Below are 17,635 nucleotides of genomic sequence, written 5' to 3' on the forward strand. Positions count from 1 at the left end.
GTGATGAACTTTGAAACTGTTAAAAAATGACTTTTCTTCAATATGACGTAGGCTAGCTGCAGTTTTCTGTGAATTTTTGCAAAACAGCTATTTTGCTTTGTATATTAATTGGAATGTGACTAATGAATGACAGATTTATTTATGCCACTTGTCTTATATATAAAAGTTTATACAGAATCTCTAGTGACGTGGTAGCACAGCAAACAAGCATTGTTGCCAGGCAGTAAGCTATTATAAACCAGGTAGTCAATCTGTGAGAATAATGAACCGTCTACATGGCGCTTACTGTAGCCTATGTTTAAAAAGATGTCATAGTCACTGATCAACATATGCTGTAGCAGATTGAGCACTTAATTAGCTTAGAAGTAATTTTATTGAGATGAATAATTGCTTATAGATAAATTTGTCTTTTTCTTAAAAGGTTCCTTCCAATAATATTTTCCAGCCGGTAATCAGTAGACGGTTGTGATATGCTGTGAAGTTAATGATTAGGCCTAGAAGTCAGCCGATAAGCCAGTTTTTTTTGCAAATCTATAAAGACATGTTTTAAATAATGAAACATTTTTCAAAAAATTGTCTTTCAATAAGCAAAGCCTATAAAAAGGTATAGCCTAGCCTACTATTATAGAAAGAACGATTAAGTGATGGCTATAACCCCCTAATCTTCAATGCAGTGGAAAGCCAAGTTTAAGACAAATATTGTAGAAACTTGTAATTGTTCAAAACTTCTCAAAAAATGGCAATTAAAGGCGAAGGGCCAATGCCTGAAACAATTCGAAGATTTTGCTTTATTGTAACATTGATCATTATGCTGCTGTTTGCATTTATGGTGGCTGCTCCTTATTGGAGGGTCACATCAAGTTGGGGCACAGCTTCTGTTATTTCTAACATCTGGGCTTTTGAGGGCCTCTTCCTTTCATGCGTCCACACTACTCCATCTCAAGGAACTAATCAATGTTATCAACTCCCGATGTTTGGAGGATACTCAGCTGGAGGTGGCTACACGATGATTGCAGTAGGAGAAGGAGTATATCGTAAGTTAATTCAACTTATAAACTTCAATTTTCTTTGTAGACCTGTCGCTATGTAGCAATACAATTTTTTCTAAAGATGATCCCGTTACAGATTTTTTAAGATTGTCGTGACACAGGCAGACCCGGAGTAGGCCTATGGACAAATCCGTTTCCCGTTTTGTTGATCTCTATTTTAGAGCTCTTAAATTGAGGTTTACGGACGTCATGAGGCATGGGAATGCGGCTTAAGGTGTGTGTGAAAGAACGATAGGTACATTAAACCAATATTTAAAAAATAGTGTAAATCTTGGTTTTCAAAAACGGAATTGAAACAAATTTCCTTTCAGAAAATAATCTAAAGTGTTTTATTTTATGCGAACCTTGTCTACTTTAGCCCTTACTTACCACAACGTAATTCTACAGAAAATAAGTGTCATCGATTTTCGGGGAAACAAAAACTTTTCAAAGCAAGTTTTTCTTTTTAAGTTTCTATTTTTCTCTTGTTAACAGAAATTCTGAACACTTTGTACATAGGATGCTCAAAAAGTGGATCACTTACAAATGAATCAAATTGACCGATTAATAAGTTTAATTTTTGGCCTATTTTTACTGTTATGCACCAATTATAATTAAATGATTAGAATTTCCGATTACTTATTCAGTGACAAACTTCGTACTAACCGATTTTCGATCGACAAGTTCAAAATTACAAGCAGTTTGTCAGGAAGGCATTTATTCAAGGGTTTAGCTGACCAATATGGAAAGTGTGCAGGCAAGAGAAGAATGTTGGAAGCATGCGTGAAAACTTAGAGAAGCATTGACTGCTCCCGTGAAAAGGACACGTTTCAAGGAAAGAGGAAGATTATAGCGTAAAAGTAGACCTGTTCAAAAATGGGTAATTAAGAAAAGAAAGAAAAGGGGGCCAAATAGAAGATTGCAAGATTGCATGAGCAAGAAGGTGATAGAATCATATACCACTGTATTACTATAATGATACACCCTACTGGGTGTATCATTTTCCCTTCATTTTGGAAATTCAACTTGTGCCATTGAGAAACGCTGACCATTCCAGGTTAAATTCAGCCTAAAAAAATTATAAGAGTTAACAGACCCCCCTACCACCACCTCTTCAAATCCCTGAATTTAGTTTAATGAAATCGCTATAACTTAAAAACTAAACAGGATAACCACCTAGTGTTTGGTGCTAAATTTATTGCAACTACTAGATTTAGTTCAAATATGCAAAAAAAAATGTTTCAAAAATTGTTCTACATAACTTACTTTATAAACAAAAGGTGCAAGAAAAGCTATAGAAAGCAAGGACAAAAGTTAATAACGAAATTGTAGCTTTGCCATACCAAAATAATAAGCTAAAATAATTGCAAACTGCAATTTGGGCAATTGGTATGTCAAATTCGCCTTTTTTTTCATTGCCTGAAGACGATTTTTCAAGTTTTTTCTGTATATTTTGATGATTGATATCCAGTCTTTAACCAATTTATTCCTCTCGAAATAATTAAAAACAGCAATGAGGGTTTTGGTTTTTCGTATTTTATGTATGTATTATTGACTTTTGTTTCTGTTATTCTTTTTTGTCTTTACTATTATTATGTTCACATTCCTTAAGGTAGTGCTAGGGCTTTCTTTGCAGCGATTATCTCTCATCCTTTTTCATCGCATCTCGCCTTTTACCGATCTTCTCTGCCTCATTTTTCATTTGTTTTCTATTTTATTTTTGGAGGTTTCCGTTTCCTCTTCCCACCAATCCCACCCACTTACGAATCTCAAGCCTTTCTGCGAAAATGGCAGAAACCTTAATGGTTCATCATCATTTTGTTTCTTCCTCGTATGGAGGGTTGGATACAATGCGCCATTGTTCTCGACCATGAGCTGTGCCTGTGCGTACTGCTCATTCATAAGTTAATTTTGTCCATTTTGTGATGTTTGTTGTCCAAATCATTCTTGGTCTGCCTTTACTTCTTTTACCGTTTATCTTCCCTTCTATTAATGATCTTTGTAATGAATTTTGCCTTATTGTGTGTCCGAAATACTTCAATTTTCTTCTTTTGACTGTTTGTAAGAGCATTTTGCTTGAATTGAATTTGGAGAGTACTTCATCGTTAGCGATCTTTTGTTTCCATGAAATTTTTAACATTTGCCTGTATGTCCAGAGCTCGAAGGCATCGATCCGTTTCTCCATTTTTTGTGACATTGTCCAAGTTTCAGAATTGTATAATAGGGTCGACCAGATATAGCATTTTAAGATCCTGAGACGAGTTGATAAATTTAAACGTTGATTGGTTAAAATATTTTTCATTTTTCCAAGTGTAGTTCTTGCAATTTCTATCCGTCTAAGAATTTCATGGTCACACCTCCCATCTTCAGTTATTAAATGACCAAGATATGAAAAAGATTTTACTTTTTGGATAATTTCGTTGTCAATTATAATTTGGAGTACTGAAGTGTCTGGTGATTTTGAGATTATCATTGATTTGGTCTTTTTAGCGTTAATTTTCATTTAAATTCTTTACCAATTGAGTTAACATTGTCCAATATTTCTTGAAGATCTTCTTGTGATTCAGCCAACAGAACAGTATCATCAGCATAGCGTAAATTTGTTATATTCAAGCCACCAACTTTTACTCCTCTCATATCATCAATGGATCGAAAAATCATTTCTGTATATAAATTAAAAAGACATGGAGAAAGTACACATCCTTGGCGTACTCCACGCTTGATATCAATTCCTTTAGACAAATCTTTTTCCATGCGAATAAATGCTTTTTGATTCCAGTACAAATTGATAATAAAACGTAAGTCTTTGCCATTCATACCAATATTGGACAAACAATGAATCAGTTTCTCATGGTTAACTCTATCAAATGCTTTCTCATAATCAATAAAACATGCATATACATCTTTATTTACTGCATTGTAACTCTCACAAATTGTTCTGAAGTTAAGTATACCCTCTCGTGTTCTTTTACCAGTTATAAATCCACTTTGAGTCATGCTAATCTCATTTTCAATAGATTTTCGATTTTTTAGTAAAATTATTCTCAAAAAAATTTTCAGTACATGACTGATCAAACTTAATGTTCTAAAGTCACTGCAGTTCTTTGCTTTGGATTTCTTTGGTAGTCTGACAAAAACAGTTTCATTCATTTCTTTAGGTATAAATCCAGTCATATATATTTCATTACATAATTTGTGTATGCGTTTTAAACTTATGCCATTGAGTGCTTTTAGCATTTCTGGGTAAATGTTATCCTTTCCTGCAGCTTTATTACATTTCAGATCTTGAATGGCTTTCTCAACTTCAGATATCAATATTTCTTCTCCTTCATTATTGGTAATTTCAGGCATACATGTTCTATCATTATCATATAATTCTGTTACATACTCTTCCCATCTACTCTTTATATCCTCTTCCTGAAATAACATTTTTCCTCCACTATCCATGATGCAGCTGTTTGCTTGTTCAACTTTCTTCAAACATGTTAGCTGTTTAACTTTATTGTGTAATTCAAGTGACTTATGAGATGCTTCTAGATGTTTTATTTCACTGCATTGATTTTCCCACCACCTTTGTTTAGCATCTTTTGGTCACAGCGGTAAACCATAATCTCTTCGTGGGAAAATTGTAACATAAGATTCCCAAATCCGTTCGTCTGTATGTAATGACCGAAAAAAAACACTCTTCAGAAAACGTCTATTCGAGAATTGTATTTCTGTAAAAATAGCCTCAAAGCTGTCGAAAATGGAGTACAACGCGATACACCACTAAAAACTTATCACTGCAGAACAGATTACTTGGATAAAAGACGGAAATTTTCGTCCAGCTGACAAGCACTAAGCAAACCAGTTAAACATGCGACCAACCTCTTCAAGCAACAATTTTAAAATGACTAGAATAATTTGCGATATCTCAAACTCACGTAAACAGTAACTGTGACGCAATAGTGAAAGACATTGTCACGCAATTCAAACAGGTGTTCAAAGGTGATGATCCAATGTTTCATGTTTAAACAGGTTTGACACAAGTCTTAGGAACGATGGTGCAATTTTGGCTCATTTTTAGGAAAAATTCCATGACGTAATACGCTAAGATTCAGTAGACCTGAACGGTTTTTATATGACGTTTGATTAGGTGAACAATTGTCTGGAACATCTTTGCATAATTGGGATATTTCCTTATTTAAAGCTTTATATTTCTTGTGATTATTGAATTTGTTTTTCTTTCTCTGTTGCATTAAGTCAAGTATCTTCTCAGTAATCCAAGGCTGTTTAATGTTTTTCCTCTTTGATGGTAAAATATTGGCAGCTGCATCATTTAAGGTTTCTTTAATTTCATTCCAACTTCTATCTATGGTTTCTTGTGTAATTACTTGAGGAATTTCTGTTTGCTGTAATAATTCAAATTTATTGTTTACTGCAATACTGAATTTCTCTCGATATTGTTCATTTTTAAGCATGTTCATGTCCATATGTTCTGACATATTTGTTCTTTTCACTCTTTTTAGCTTTATTTGGATTTTCATAACAACTGGATTGTGGTCAGACATTATGTCACATCCTGGATACGTTTTAACTTGTCTTACTGCATTTCTGAACCTCTGGTTTATCATAACATAGTCAATTTGATTCCGAAATTAATAACCTGGACTTTGCCATGTATACAACCGCCTAGTAGGATGTTGAAAAAGAGTGTTCGCTATTACTAAATCATTAAGTTTACAAAATTCCAGCAACCTTCTTCCACGTTCATTTAAATTGCCAAATCCATAACGACCAGCTGTGGGATATTCATGATGATCACCCACTATTGCATTAAAATCGCCCATTAGGCCTACTATATTAACTTCTCCACTTTTAGTATATTTAAGTACATCCTTTATTGACTCATAAAACAACTCAATCTCTTCATCGGTATGTTCTTGGGTTGGTGCATAGATTTGTAATATATTTACATTAAATGGTGCTGCAGACAATTTAATCATCATAACTCTGTTAGAAATTGACCAATATCCAATGACTGAGTTAGCTATTTCTTTTTTCATTATCATACCGACGCCGTACATATGCTGTTCTCCTCCTGAATATACAAAAACAAATCTATCTTCTGTCACTTTACCATCACCTATCCATCTAGTTTCACTTATCCCAATTAAATCAAAGTTCATGACCGACATCTCTTGTTTTAAATTTTCGTATCGACCTGCTTTATAAAGGGTTCTTACATTCCATGTTCCTATTTTGAGTGCCCTTTTTCTAGTATTTAGCAGTCTACCATCAGACTTATGCCTTCCAGAGGGATTTGGGCATAAGCCATCATCAAGAGGAGCTGTGCACATAAAAGAGGTTCCTCCTTCCCTGTAGCTTTTAGGGGACTTCACAGCAGGGGGCCCTGCAGTCTCCATGACTCATTTTCGTTTTAATAGCTAGCATTGTTTACTATGGAATATATACTTGGTAAGGCTCCAATCTTTTCCAAGGTGACCAGCCACTGTACTCTAAACGTCGAAAGTGTGCCTAAACGGGTCACATCGTTTTGCTATCATGTCTTCCAAGCCATTGACTATTTATGGTTCTTCTGCCTTTTCAGCCATTCTAGACTTTATGCACTTAAAGGGATTGACTTCTCTACCATGTTAAAGCTGTTCTAACCAGCGCCTCATTTAGTTTAGCCAGCATTATGCCGTTACCAGGGTGTGGCCGTTGGTGTGCATTACCAACTTCGTGGAGCCATAAATGAGACTTGGGGTTTATATGAAGGACCAATGTTACCATTACTCTCATATGAGAAAATGGAAGAACTAGAGGTGCTACCTTTCACACAAACCCCCATACACCCCAACCTTAATAGTTATTATCCACTAAATCCTGTTCTTTATTACATTTCCTACAAAAAACACTTGCTAATCTTGTTGTAGGTCTTATTACATCTTCTACGCGCCCACGTTTTACTTCGCATCACAATTTTACCACTTGTTGTACATGGATCCACTTATTTGTAACAACAGTTTCTTCTGCTCCCCTTACTATCACTTTTGGGTGGTTTTTCAAAATTTACTTTCATACCCTTAATCTCGAATGCTTCTTTCTATTTCCTACAGTTGTTTCTAGTCCCTTCATTTTATATTTGTTAAGACTAGATCATTTGCATGTAAAATTTCACTCAATATGCCATCCCTTACTCCTTCAGTCACAGCATCAACGACGAGATCAAATATAAAAGGTCACAGTACTGTACTTACCCTAGGAATACACTGGGTGGTATTTTACAAATACGTCATCTGAATGATCTGATCTTACTCTCACTTTCGTTTATGCACCCTCGTAGATTGACACCACCAGCTTTTACCAGCACTTCTGGTATGGACTACTTCTTTTTTTCATTACTTACTCCATCACTTTCTTTAAGAGTCTGTAAAAAAAACCTCTTAATCCACAAAAAAAACATATAGAATATATTACTACAATAAGAAAAACTAAAATCATCATTGTTGTTGGTAATGACTGTCTTAGCGAGAAATGAAGTTAGCTAAGCTCATCACCATCATCCAATTATACACAGAAAAACGTGAAGAATACTCTTTAGGTGATGAAAAGAAGCGAGTGTAACATGCCCAATTGTCCAAATTATAAAAAAAAATCACGCACTTAGTTGTTAATCCAGTTTTCAGTAAGGTTATTTTCGGTATTTAGTACCAAACACTGTGTGATTATCTTGTTTAGTTTTTAAGTTATAGCGATTTTACTAAACTAAATTCAGAGGGGTAAGATGTGGTGGTAAGGGGGTCGTTGACCCCTATATTTTTGTTGGTTACATCTGACCTGGAATGGTCAGAATTTCTCAATGGTACAAGTTGAATTTCCAAAATAAGGAGGAAATGATGCACCCTACTAGAGGCTGCCAGTCGAATGGATAGAGATTCAAAACCAACCAACCAAACTGCTTGCACTGTTTTCGAAAAAATGATATTTTCATACAACCGCGCTAGAAATGATTTGAATTTATTAAACTTGTTCAAGTCATTGATAAAAACTTTCTTTACGTTTCTCATTTATTTAACCTGAGCTCCTAAACTTTAGCATAGTTTACAATCGGATTCTGAATGCACAATATTATTTTCTTCAAGCTTTTGTGAGAAACATTTTTTACATTTTTAAAATCTTTCTGCAGGAATTGATAAATCACTTTCTGCACGCCAAAACTAAATTTGATGCAAAAGTCGGGGTAATATTATGTTGTTATATCGTAAATATGACACAAAATCAAAAACATTACCGTGCATCCTATTATAAATAGGCTATAAACGCAAGATTGGCGGTCGGTTTTTCTATTAGCTTTCTGTTGATAGCTGATGAAAGAAGAATTTTTCAAAACAAAGCCTATGTAACCTGCAGCAATAGATGTAAAAATAAAAGGGGAAATTGTATAAATCAAATAGTGGCCACTTTTTATTTTCCGTAAATGCTGTAAGTCCTGTAGGCTTCACGTTAAATGCGCAATTACCTACATACGGTCCATCACAGAAGCTGTAAAATAACCAGCCACAAGGCGCTAAAAGCAAACTGAACAAAAGTTTGCGTGGTTTTAGTCAACGCAGTTGCTGGGTAGCACAGGTGGCAATCGTTGTCAAGCAATTGTTTTGAAGATTTCAGTTACGTACAAGAGCTGATGACATATTCTGTGCACTGGCCTCGCAGTGGGATTACAAGTGATTACAAGTTTTAAAAAAGCCTACTTTGCAGTTCTTCCAAAATATCTCTCATTTAGTGGTAGACCGAACACAATAAGTTTGTGTTTCTCGGCAGTCAAGTGTAGCAAGAATTGACAGTTAAGGATTCAATTGACTGACAAGAGCAGCGGTTGAGAACTATGTGGCATGAATTAGTGGTGCGATACTGATGAGCCCAGCCTTGTGGGCGAAACATGTGTGTATCGCTGTTAATTCTTGTTACTGCCGAGAAACATGTTTTTGGAAAAGTCTTGATGGCTAGTGTGGAGGCTACACAGGTATGGTTAGCGAAGCACAATGCTCGCTGTTCTATAGTGAGTGTAGTCAGGCAGCGATGACGCCAGGAAGATCGCTCCTTTTCAACAACACAATAAACCTGGCTCAAAGCTTAATTAAAAGTTTAAAAGATTAGCAATATGATAGTTTAATACAAGCTTGATTCAACACAAAAACTACTTTATTGTCATAAAAGATATAGCCTAGGTGTAGCCAATTGTACAATATATGCAGGCCAACTGTTTTGTAGCAAATGTGTCACACAACTGACAGGAAAATTAAAAATAAGCGGTTCTTGACCCAAAAAAGGAAAGAAAAGAAACGAAATAGAGTGTGATAGTAGTAATAATTTTGTGACGTTTAATATAACCAGTTTATTAAAACAGCTTGTTTCATGTTGCATTTAGCCTACTACTGTACAACAATGAGCCAATAGGTGGCTTAGTTAGGCTATAGTCTACTGATGCATTACAACAATTTTCCTAATAGAAATTGAACTAATCATGTGTTCTGTAAACTCATTGTTTTGAGTCGTATACGTTAGGATATTCTGCAAGTCCTGTAGTATTTCTATAAATAGGCTACCCTAATAAGAAAGAAGAAACAAAGTTTGGCAAGAAAAATGCAACTAAAGTTTTGAAACTGGCTCAAAAAAGATGTATGAAAACAAAGCACCTCAAAACAATTATTACAAAGGTGACAATAATATTGACGATAATGACCACGTCGAAAAGCCACACGGTCCTGGCCCTGTTGGAATCCGTCGAGCAGTGCTAGTCATCGGTATTTTGACAACGCTGTTGACTGCTTTTCTTGTTGGTGCCCCTTATTGGAGAACGACAGCTCGTTGGAACACTGTCTCTCTCGTGGTAAACGTTTGGCGGTTTGAAGGGTTATTTTTAAGTTGCGTTAAACAAGGAAGCCAAATGTACAGTCAATGCTACCAACTCTACACTATAATGGGAACAACTGACGGCACTGCTGGAGATCAGTCAGGCAAAGACTATTTCATTTACCGTAAGTAGGCTGGAGAATCTTTACTGTAAACTAGAAAAGCCTTAGGTGAATATTAAACATAAAAGCAGTTATCTATCAGAAATACAGTTTTATAGAAAAATCAAGTAAGCCACCAAGAAAACTTTGGGACATTGCTCAATATCGGAGCGTTGACAAGATTTACCAGCTCACAATCAAATGCAGGCTACTGTGGATTATCAACTGTCACATCGACTATAGGGATAAGGGATCTTTTAAACCAATGGGACCTTTTAATCACTGTCCTACTTTTTCCCTTTCAAATTAAATCTTTTTAAGTTAAATGTTTTTTGGTCGAGATTAACCTCAATCAATGATTTACAAAAGATCACAGCAAAGCAGTGATGAAAAAGTGACTTTTTCACCGTTTTCTGTTGTTTTGTACAGCGAAAAGTAGTTTTGGTAATGTGATAAACTAAAGGTTAACATTGTGAAAACTGATGGTTAGGCTGTGTGAGTAAGAGCTGCTAGGTTACAGATAATGCTTTGTGTTATATAGGAGGGGAAAATTAGCTACTAACCATGAGGCCTTTAAACTAATGGTTGAAGAAGGTCAATCAAAATACAACAAGCGACCTTTAAAAATGCTTCAATGTTTGATCTACCCCCATTTTAGCATAGGCTAACAATACCAATAAATCTTGCCAGCAGAGCGATGACAAGATGCTGCAACTTACAACTAAAAATATTTATTTATTTTCATCAAATGTGGCTTGGCGCTATAATTACATAAACTTTGTTATTTTTCAGCTTATCTTAATGCCTTCCGAGCGCTGATGATTATTGGATTCGTATGCTCTGTTGCTGGAGTGATTTGTTCTGCGCTTGGAATGAGATGCACGTCTGCCTTGGAAGAAGATGGCAAAGCTAAGCGCTGGATCGTAATATGCGGAGGAATATTGCATATTGCTGCAGGTGAGGCCAAAAGAGTGGATTGTGCGACTGATTCAACACATGTAGGCTACTGTACGTTACGCCAATGCAAAAAAAATGTATCAGTGTTGGTGACCGCTATAGCACGAACTTGATATGAAGTTACAGTAAAAGTAGGCTTACACCAAGGTTTAGTATTAAGCCCTTTGCTCTTCATTATTGTTCTGGAAACTTAGTCACGAGATTTCCTTGCGGGTGTTTCTTGGAAGGAACTGTACTGTATGCAGACGATTTTATCGTTGTAGCTGACGACCTGCAGAAGACTTTTGACTTGGAAAGAAACGTTGGAAAAGAAAGACTTGAGAGTAAACACTAACAAAACCCCACCGATCGACGAAAGAACGTCAAAATATATTTAAGTTGGTCAGGAGAAATTTCGTTATCTTGGAGACATACTTTCTGCAGCTGGAGGATGCGATTACGCAACAGCATCGCGTGTAAAAGCGGCTTGGAGAGTATTCCGATAACTGTTTCCGGTTTTTAAGAATACGCCAATTGTCTTACAAGTGTATAACACTTGAGTACCGAATATACCATGCTCTGCCTCATTGACGCCTGGACTTCGAATAGACCAAGTATTTATGGTCTACAGCGCAATGATAGAACTATGATTAGACAAATATGTGATGTCAAGTCTGAAATTCTGAATATAGTTCCATAAAGTGTGTTTCTGGATCGACTAACCGACATATCGACTGGGTCTTGCTGACATTGATTATACTTTAAGAGAAAGAAGGCTCCTCTATTGGACATGGTATGGACATGGAGATTGGAGAAATATTAAACAGTGCAAGAAAGATGGCATAAGTTGCAATCTATAGATTTCAAAAAGACGTGAGATAGGTCGCAAAGTTAACTTTGAAAAAAATAATAGGCTACTGAAAGACCGACAAGAATGGAATTTATAGCCATTCGACCCTTGTGACCGCGAGAAGCGAAGATCCAATGCGAAATCTGCTATGCGTGTAGCTTGCCAGTCATCTGGATTGAAGTAAGGGGCTTAGTCAGGGAAGGTAAAGGGGCAATTGCCCACTTCTGAAATATTTTAAATAAACACTTTACTTTTTGTTACAACATAATTCGACAAAGTTTTAGGCCTACTATTGATTAAGAGTGAAAGTATTTTCAGAAAGCGCAATTTTAAGTTATTTTTTTTCAGTGTTTTCTTGGGGAGGCACCGTAGATCCCCTGTGGGTGCTTTGCTTTTACCGACTCGTTGCCCGGCTCACTTACATGTGTTATAATACTTATTTGCCCCAACCCCCACCCCCAAATTTTGTGCTGGCTACACGCCTACACCCCTGATTGAGACCTACAAGTAGTGGCGCAACTAAGAAGGGGGACAATTGCCTCTCATGAAAAATTCCTTTCCCCATCTTGCCTTCCCCTATAGCCTAATAATGCAGCTAATGAGACATCAATCAGGAATAACTGTTTTCGAATAGAATTCCGTGTCTCTAGTACAGTACAGTAGCAGCTCGCCTAATTTAACCGGATTCGGTTGAATAGATCCTCTTTCGTGATCCAGCTGAAAACAATATGTCACAATTGATCCACTCAGCTTCAAGGAACCAGCCTTGACCTCGAGAAAGCGACAGACGTGGTTTATGAGTGTATTTCTTGTTATCTGATCAGGTGATATTTACTGCAGTTTGGTCATTTGCAACGATAGATAATTGACAACAATGTTAAATGTTTTCAGGTGTGTTAACCGGAATTACTGTTTCATGGTACGCCGCTGAAGTGGTGAGAGAATATTACTCCATTTATTACCAAACGAAGGAAATGAAATACACATTGGGAGCGTGCCTTTACGTTGGGTGGATTTCCATGCTTTTTTCACTCATTTGTGGTTGCTTGATGACTTGTTGCACTTGCTTCAGCAAACCTGTAGACAAACAAGCATATGCTTATCAACCTACAAAAGCTACAAACTATGCTTTACCTCGTGAGTCATCACTGAGAGCATAGCCTTAGGAGGTTAAAACATTTTGGGAGTGCAAACAAAATTTTGTCAAGTTTTGTCTTTGCAGTTGTAGTTTTAAAACCGCCGCAATTTTTTACAATTTTTCCAAATAACTGGACATTTTTAACCAAATTTGCGATCTTTTTTTTGTAGCCGGGGAGCGACCACCTCCTGCACTCCATCTCCTACGGCTATGATTGAGAACGCATAAATTTTAGAAGAAAGCTTCTACAGTAAAAACGTAATTTTGTTTTCCAATGAGTAGGCTATAGGCAGAGATGGATAAGATCACCAGTATTGGTGATCTTGAAGATCAAAATCAAGATCACCGAGAATAGGTGATCTTGAAGATCAAGATCTTGAAGATCAAGATCACCAAACTATGTGATCTTGAAAATCAAGATCGTGATCTTGAAGATCAAGATCACTTTTAAGATCACTTTTTGTGTACTTGAAAAAAAATGAAGTTTTTGATCAGTGATGTTGCAAAAAATAATTACTTCAAGCAACCTGGGTAAAGGTGTATAGTTGGTATTGCTAACTTTTATTTTTAACTACTCGATCGCTGGCCTAAGAATAATTGTAATAAGTTAGTGACTGTTGCTATTAGGCCTATCAATTGTTGACGTAGTTTGCGTATAATGGCAACGTCACACCCAAGGCCGAGGTTAATTACAATAGTAGGCCTACTGCAAAAGTCGCAAAATTTGCAATTAGTTTTATACTTTTTATTTATAATAAATAAATAAAAAGAAACTTTAAAACTGCATCATTTTTACCAAATTTTTGTCTGGTTCATGTGGGAATTTTAATACGTGTTAGCCTACTACGTAGTTTTAACTTTCACTCTATTATATTAATGTTTATTGCACCATTTATCTATCTGACAACCTTGATACCATTGTCTGCTATCAAAAAAGTTCAGAGGTTTGCGGTCAGACAAACCGCTCCATAATCAGATCCTAAACAAGTCTTGGTCTGGTTGATTTGCTGCAATAAACCACTTTGCATGACCAAAATCGGCTAGAGTCCAGATTTTTTAACACCGCCATTCTAGACTTTTGAAACATCTACAATTGGGTCAAAGAAAGCAAACATTTCTTTAAAATTCACACATGGAAATTGTGAGCAAAGTTAAATCATTTTTATTATACGTCAACATAAGTACACGGAAGTTGACTTCTTTATTATGACCAACACAGAAAACTTTTTCAATTTTGAAATGGCAACACTGACCAGATTAGATGGAGACTTTAAATCGCTTTTTGTTGGACACATATCATATTAACAGTGGCTTAATGTTAGTAGTTGCCATTAGCTACTTTGTAGGCTACAGTACGAGTTCTAAAAAGAATGTCTCTATCTAGTAAGTAAACTTCAATTCAAAAAACTTCAAAAAAAACTTCAAAAAAAGTGATTGATTGATTGAATCTTTATCCTCGGACTGGGAAAGCTTCTTGCAGAGCTTAATCCTGGCAGTTTCGCATACTTGTAGAGGCTTTGAGTCACTGACGCAGGCCCGGTCACCGAGATTGACAAAGTGAAGTTTCCGATTGTTGAAGTCTTGTTGCCGGGAAAAGTGATCTTAGATCAAGATCACCAAAAAAAAGCGATCTTTAAGATCAAGATCACGCTCATCTCTGGCTATAGGTTATGCTACGGGTAGCCTACTAATTTGTATGTAGTAGAGAGTAGGCTAGTTCTTATTAAGCTAAACTAAAACTGATAGGCTACCGCCACACCAAATAATAAAAGATGAAAATTTTGAAATGATTATAAGTTAGCTGCCACAGGCTGCTGCTTAAAATCATTTTCATTGTTTCAGATACCAACAACGTTCAAGCTTACAAGCCAATAGTATCGGAATACAACAACAGTGGTCGATCAGACTATCATCGCCAATCATCACATCGTCATGATAGAAGCCGACACGACAGACGTCACCACGACGATCGTCGTTGGTCTTCATCAAACAACAGTAGCAATCGTTATAGCTCAAAGTCAAGTCGACCTGAAAGTCATAATGACCCCCGAGCAAGCGGATTTGTGTGATTTATTTGGAGAGACTATCTAGCCACAATCTGCACTCGCTTTCACATTGATATATTTCAACTTTGTCAAGTATACCCCAGTGGCGGAGTTCAGCCACTTATGCGACTACTAGGCTATATTATTGAAAACTTTTATGATCTCGCACACTTGTCAACAAAACTGTAGTCTATAGAGCTAGGCCAGGGATACCTAGACACTAAGTCTAATATTCCTAGCTAGGCCTATCCGCATATGCGTCACTGTAACCTATGTGGTCAATATGGCATTCTGCGTATGATAGAACTTGTTCGAGCAGTAGCGTTAACTGGGGGATCTAGAGGGTACTTTTAGACCCGGGATGATTTTAGGGCCCACAACTTTTTCAAGGGACCCAAAAACTTGAAACATTACCTCATAGTCTTAGATACAACGCGATTTTCTTAGAAATGTTCTGGTTTGGGGCGCAAGGATCTCATTGGTACCTAACTAAACGGTAAAAGTATCGCAATTGCTTTTTGTATTTGTAAAATATTACCCTACAGGTTTTTTTTTAAATTCAAGACAATGACGTAGGCAAGTGAACCTACTGAGCTATGTGTGATGTGCCATAGGCTACTGCGCATTAAATTTATGCTGTAACTGTGCGATTCCTATATTCTGATGACGGTTAATCCAGAAGAGCACTTGGTGGTCACGTGCTCTTCTGGAAATAAAAAAACATGTGAATTTTCTTCGTTTTATCAAAATTGTTTCGCTCTCTTCACTCAATCTATTAGACAAATCGCTAGTAAGTTAGGCTATTGATCCCGCAGAGTTTTAGCAGTGGATTAATGATGCAGGAACAATGCTTTAACGTCCTAAATACTACGAAATCAATGCTATATTCCAATGAAACACATTGCTGACACAAATATATTGACAGTGGAATGACCTATTTCAGCGTAAAGTAGAGCCAGTAGCGTTGACAAGGGGGGTGCAGAGGGTATGTTTGGACCCGGCATGATTCTAGATGCCCTTAACGTTTGTGCCTACCAAATAATTCAACTATTGAGGAAACGTCAAACAGCGTTGATACCGACAAAAGTAACACCAACACCAGTCACGACTCCGACTCTCCGAGGATAGATGTTTTGGTGTCATGGAACCTTCTCATAAAATAACGTCGCTTGTGGAGACTTTTTCGGACAGAAGCAAGTCCTTCAGCTTTCCGACTAGCCAATTAAAACGTCTGTTCATTAAGTGTAACACCCTTATTCCTTTCAGTGTTGCGTTGGAGAGACTTTTCTTGGTTGGAAAAGACGGGCTTGTGTTTTCGAAAGATGCATAATACATTTCACCTGGAACGTGTTTTCTATAACGACGTTGATGGTAGTGTATGCCAACGATATCATTTGTTTTCAAGTTCGTTGAATAAGTTTTTTAGTGTCGGTTCAAGACAATAGCGCGCTACTTTCAAAGTAGCGCATGCCTACCTCTGCATTAGGGTGTTTCATTTGCTCCCTTTATTTGAATTTTGATCTGTCCCTAAGTTAATTCTGTTCCATTTTGAAAAAAAATAACCTTACAATAATTTTTAATGTCATGGCCTCCCGTTTACCCCCCCCCCCCCACCGCAACCCCAAAATTTCTGCCTACTCCAATCGCCATAACTCAAAAACCACTAGATAAACATGGGTTGTTGGGTATCAAATTTATTGGCATATCCCACTTTAATTAAAAAATGCTGCCAAAATAACAATCTGAGCAAAAAAAAATTATTTTTTTTGCGCAACATAAGAAAAGCAGTTAGCATGAATAGCCAAACATACGGTGTGAACAACAAAACATAAGTGGCTATTGACACAACACCCACATTAACTACATTGACACAATATTATCAAAAACCTCCATAAAGCAGGCAGCAACGTGGTGTGTTGTGCTTAGCACATCGGTCTTCGTACCAAAGAGTGTTTACATTAATTCCAGCTACTGAAACCTCTGTGTTGCTGTTTTCTTGGGCAAGAAAGGTCAAAATGATTGCCTCCATCCAGTAATGGATTGGTAGTTCCAAATTCAAGTCATACTAATGTAAGTCACTGGAAACAGTGTATTATAGGCAACTCCAAAGCGAGTGCTGCAAAAATTGCCTATGTACTGTGCTTCAATAATGTTTTCCGTCCTGGAGGATAAAAATTCAATGACGACAACACAAGTGGGACATGGAATCACGAATAGTAACAAAGCAACACCTAACGCTCATTAAGTAGGGCATGGATAGCATACTAAGGCCCGTATTCTAAGATCCAACTCGAGTACAAGTGAAAACTCAAGTTTCACGGTCCATGTATTTGGTATACCATAGCCCAAGCCCAACTTGATGTATTCAGCAGCATTGGTCACAGCGGTAAACCATAATCTCTTCGTGGGAAAATTGTAACATAAGATTCCCGGATCCGTTCGTCTGTATGTAGCCTAATGACCGAAAGAAACACTCTTCTGGAAACGTCTATTCGAGAATTGTATTTCTGTAAAAATAGCCACTGGCTGTCGAAATTGGGTGCAACGCGATACACCACTAAACTTGTCACCACAATGCAAATTACTTGGTTAAAAGACGGAAATTTTGTCCAGCTGGCAAGCACTAAGCAAAACAGTTA

At 36.8% G+C, this 17,635-nt stretch overlaps 1 protein-coding gene across 2 annotated transcripts; it reads left to right on the top strand.

The window, feature by feature from the left end:
* The first annotated feature begins 962 nt into the window (after positions 1 to 962).
* LOC145767249 (claudin-1-like) lies at positions 963 to 15,814 on the top strand. Of its 2 annotated transcripts, none has more exons than XM_082579039.1 (4): positions 963 to 1,034; positions 10,820 to 10,984; positions 12,705 to 12,950; positions 14,794 to 15,814. In XM_082579039.1, the coding sequence occupies exons 1-4, from the start codon at positions 971 to 973 to the stop codon at positions 15,018 to 15,020; spliced, it is 702 nt and encodes a 233-aa protein (XP_082435165.1). In that variant the 5' UTR covers positions 963 to 970; the 3' UTR covers positions 15,021 to 15,814. The 2 variants fall into 2 exon arrangements, with proteins under 2 accessions (XP_082435165.1, XP_082435164.1); XM_082579038.1 differs by lacking the exon at positions 963 to 1,034 and adding an exon at positions 9,908 to 10,051.
* The last annotated feature ends 1,821 nt before the right edge of the window (positions 15,815 to 17,635 follow it).

This window comes from Aplidium turbinatum, chromosome 3 (assembly GCF_918807975.1).
Source record: "Aplidium turbinatum chromosome 3, kaAplTurb1.1, whole genome shotgun sequence".
Classification (NCBI taxonomy): Eukaryota; Metazoa; Chordata; class Ascidiacea; order Aplousobranchia; family Polyclinidae; genus Aplidium; species Aplidium turbinatum.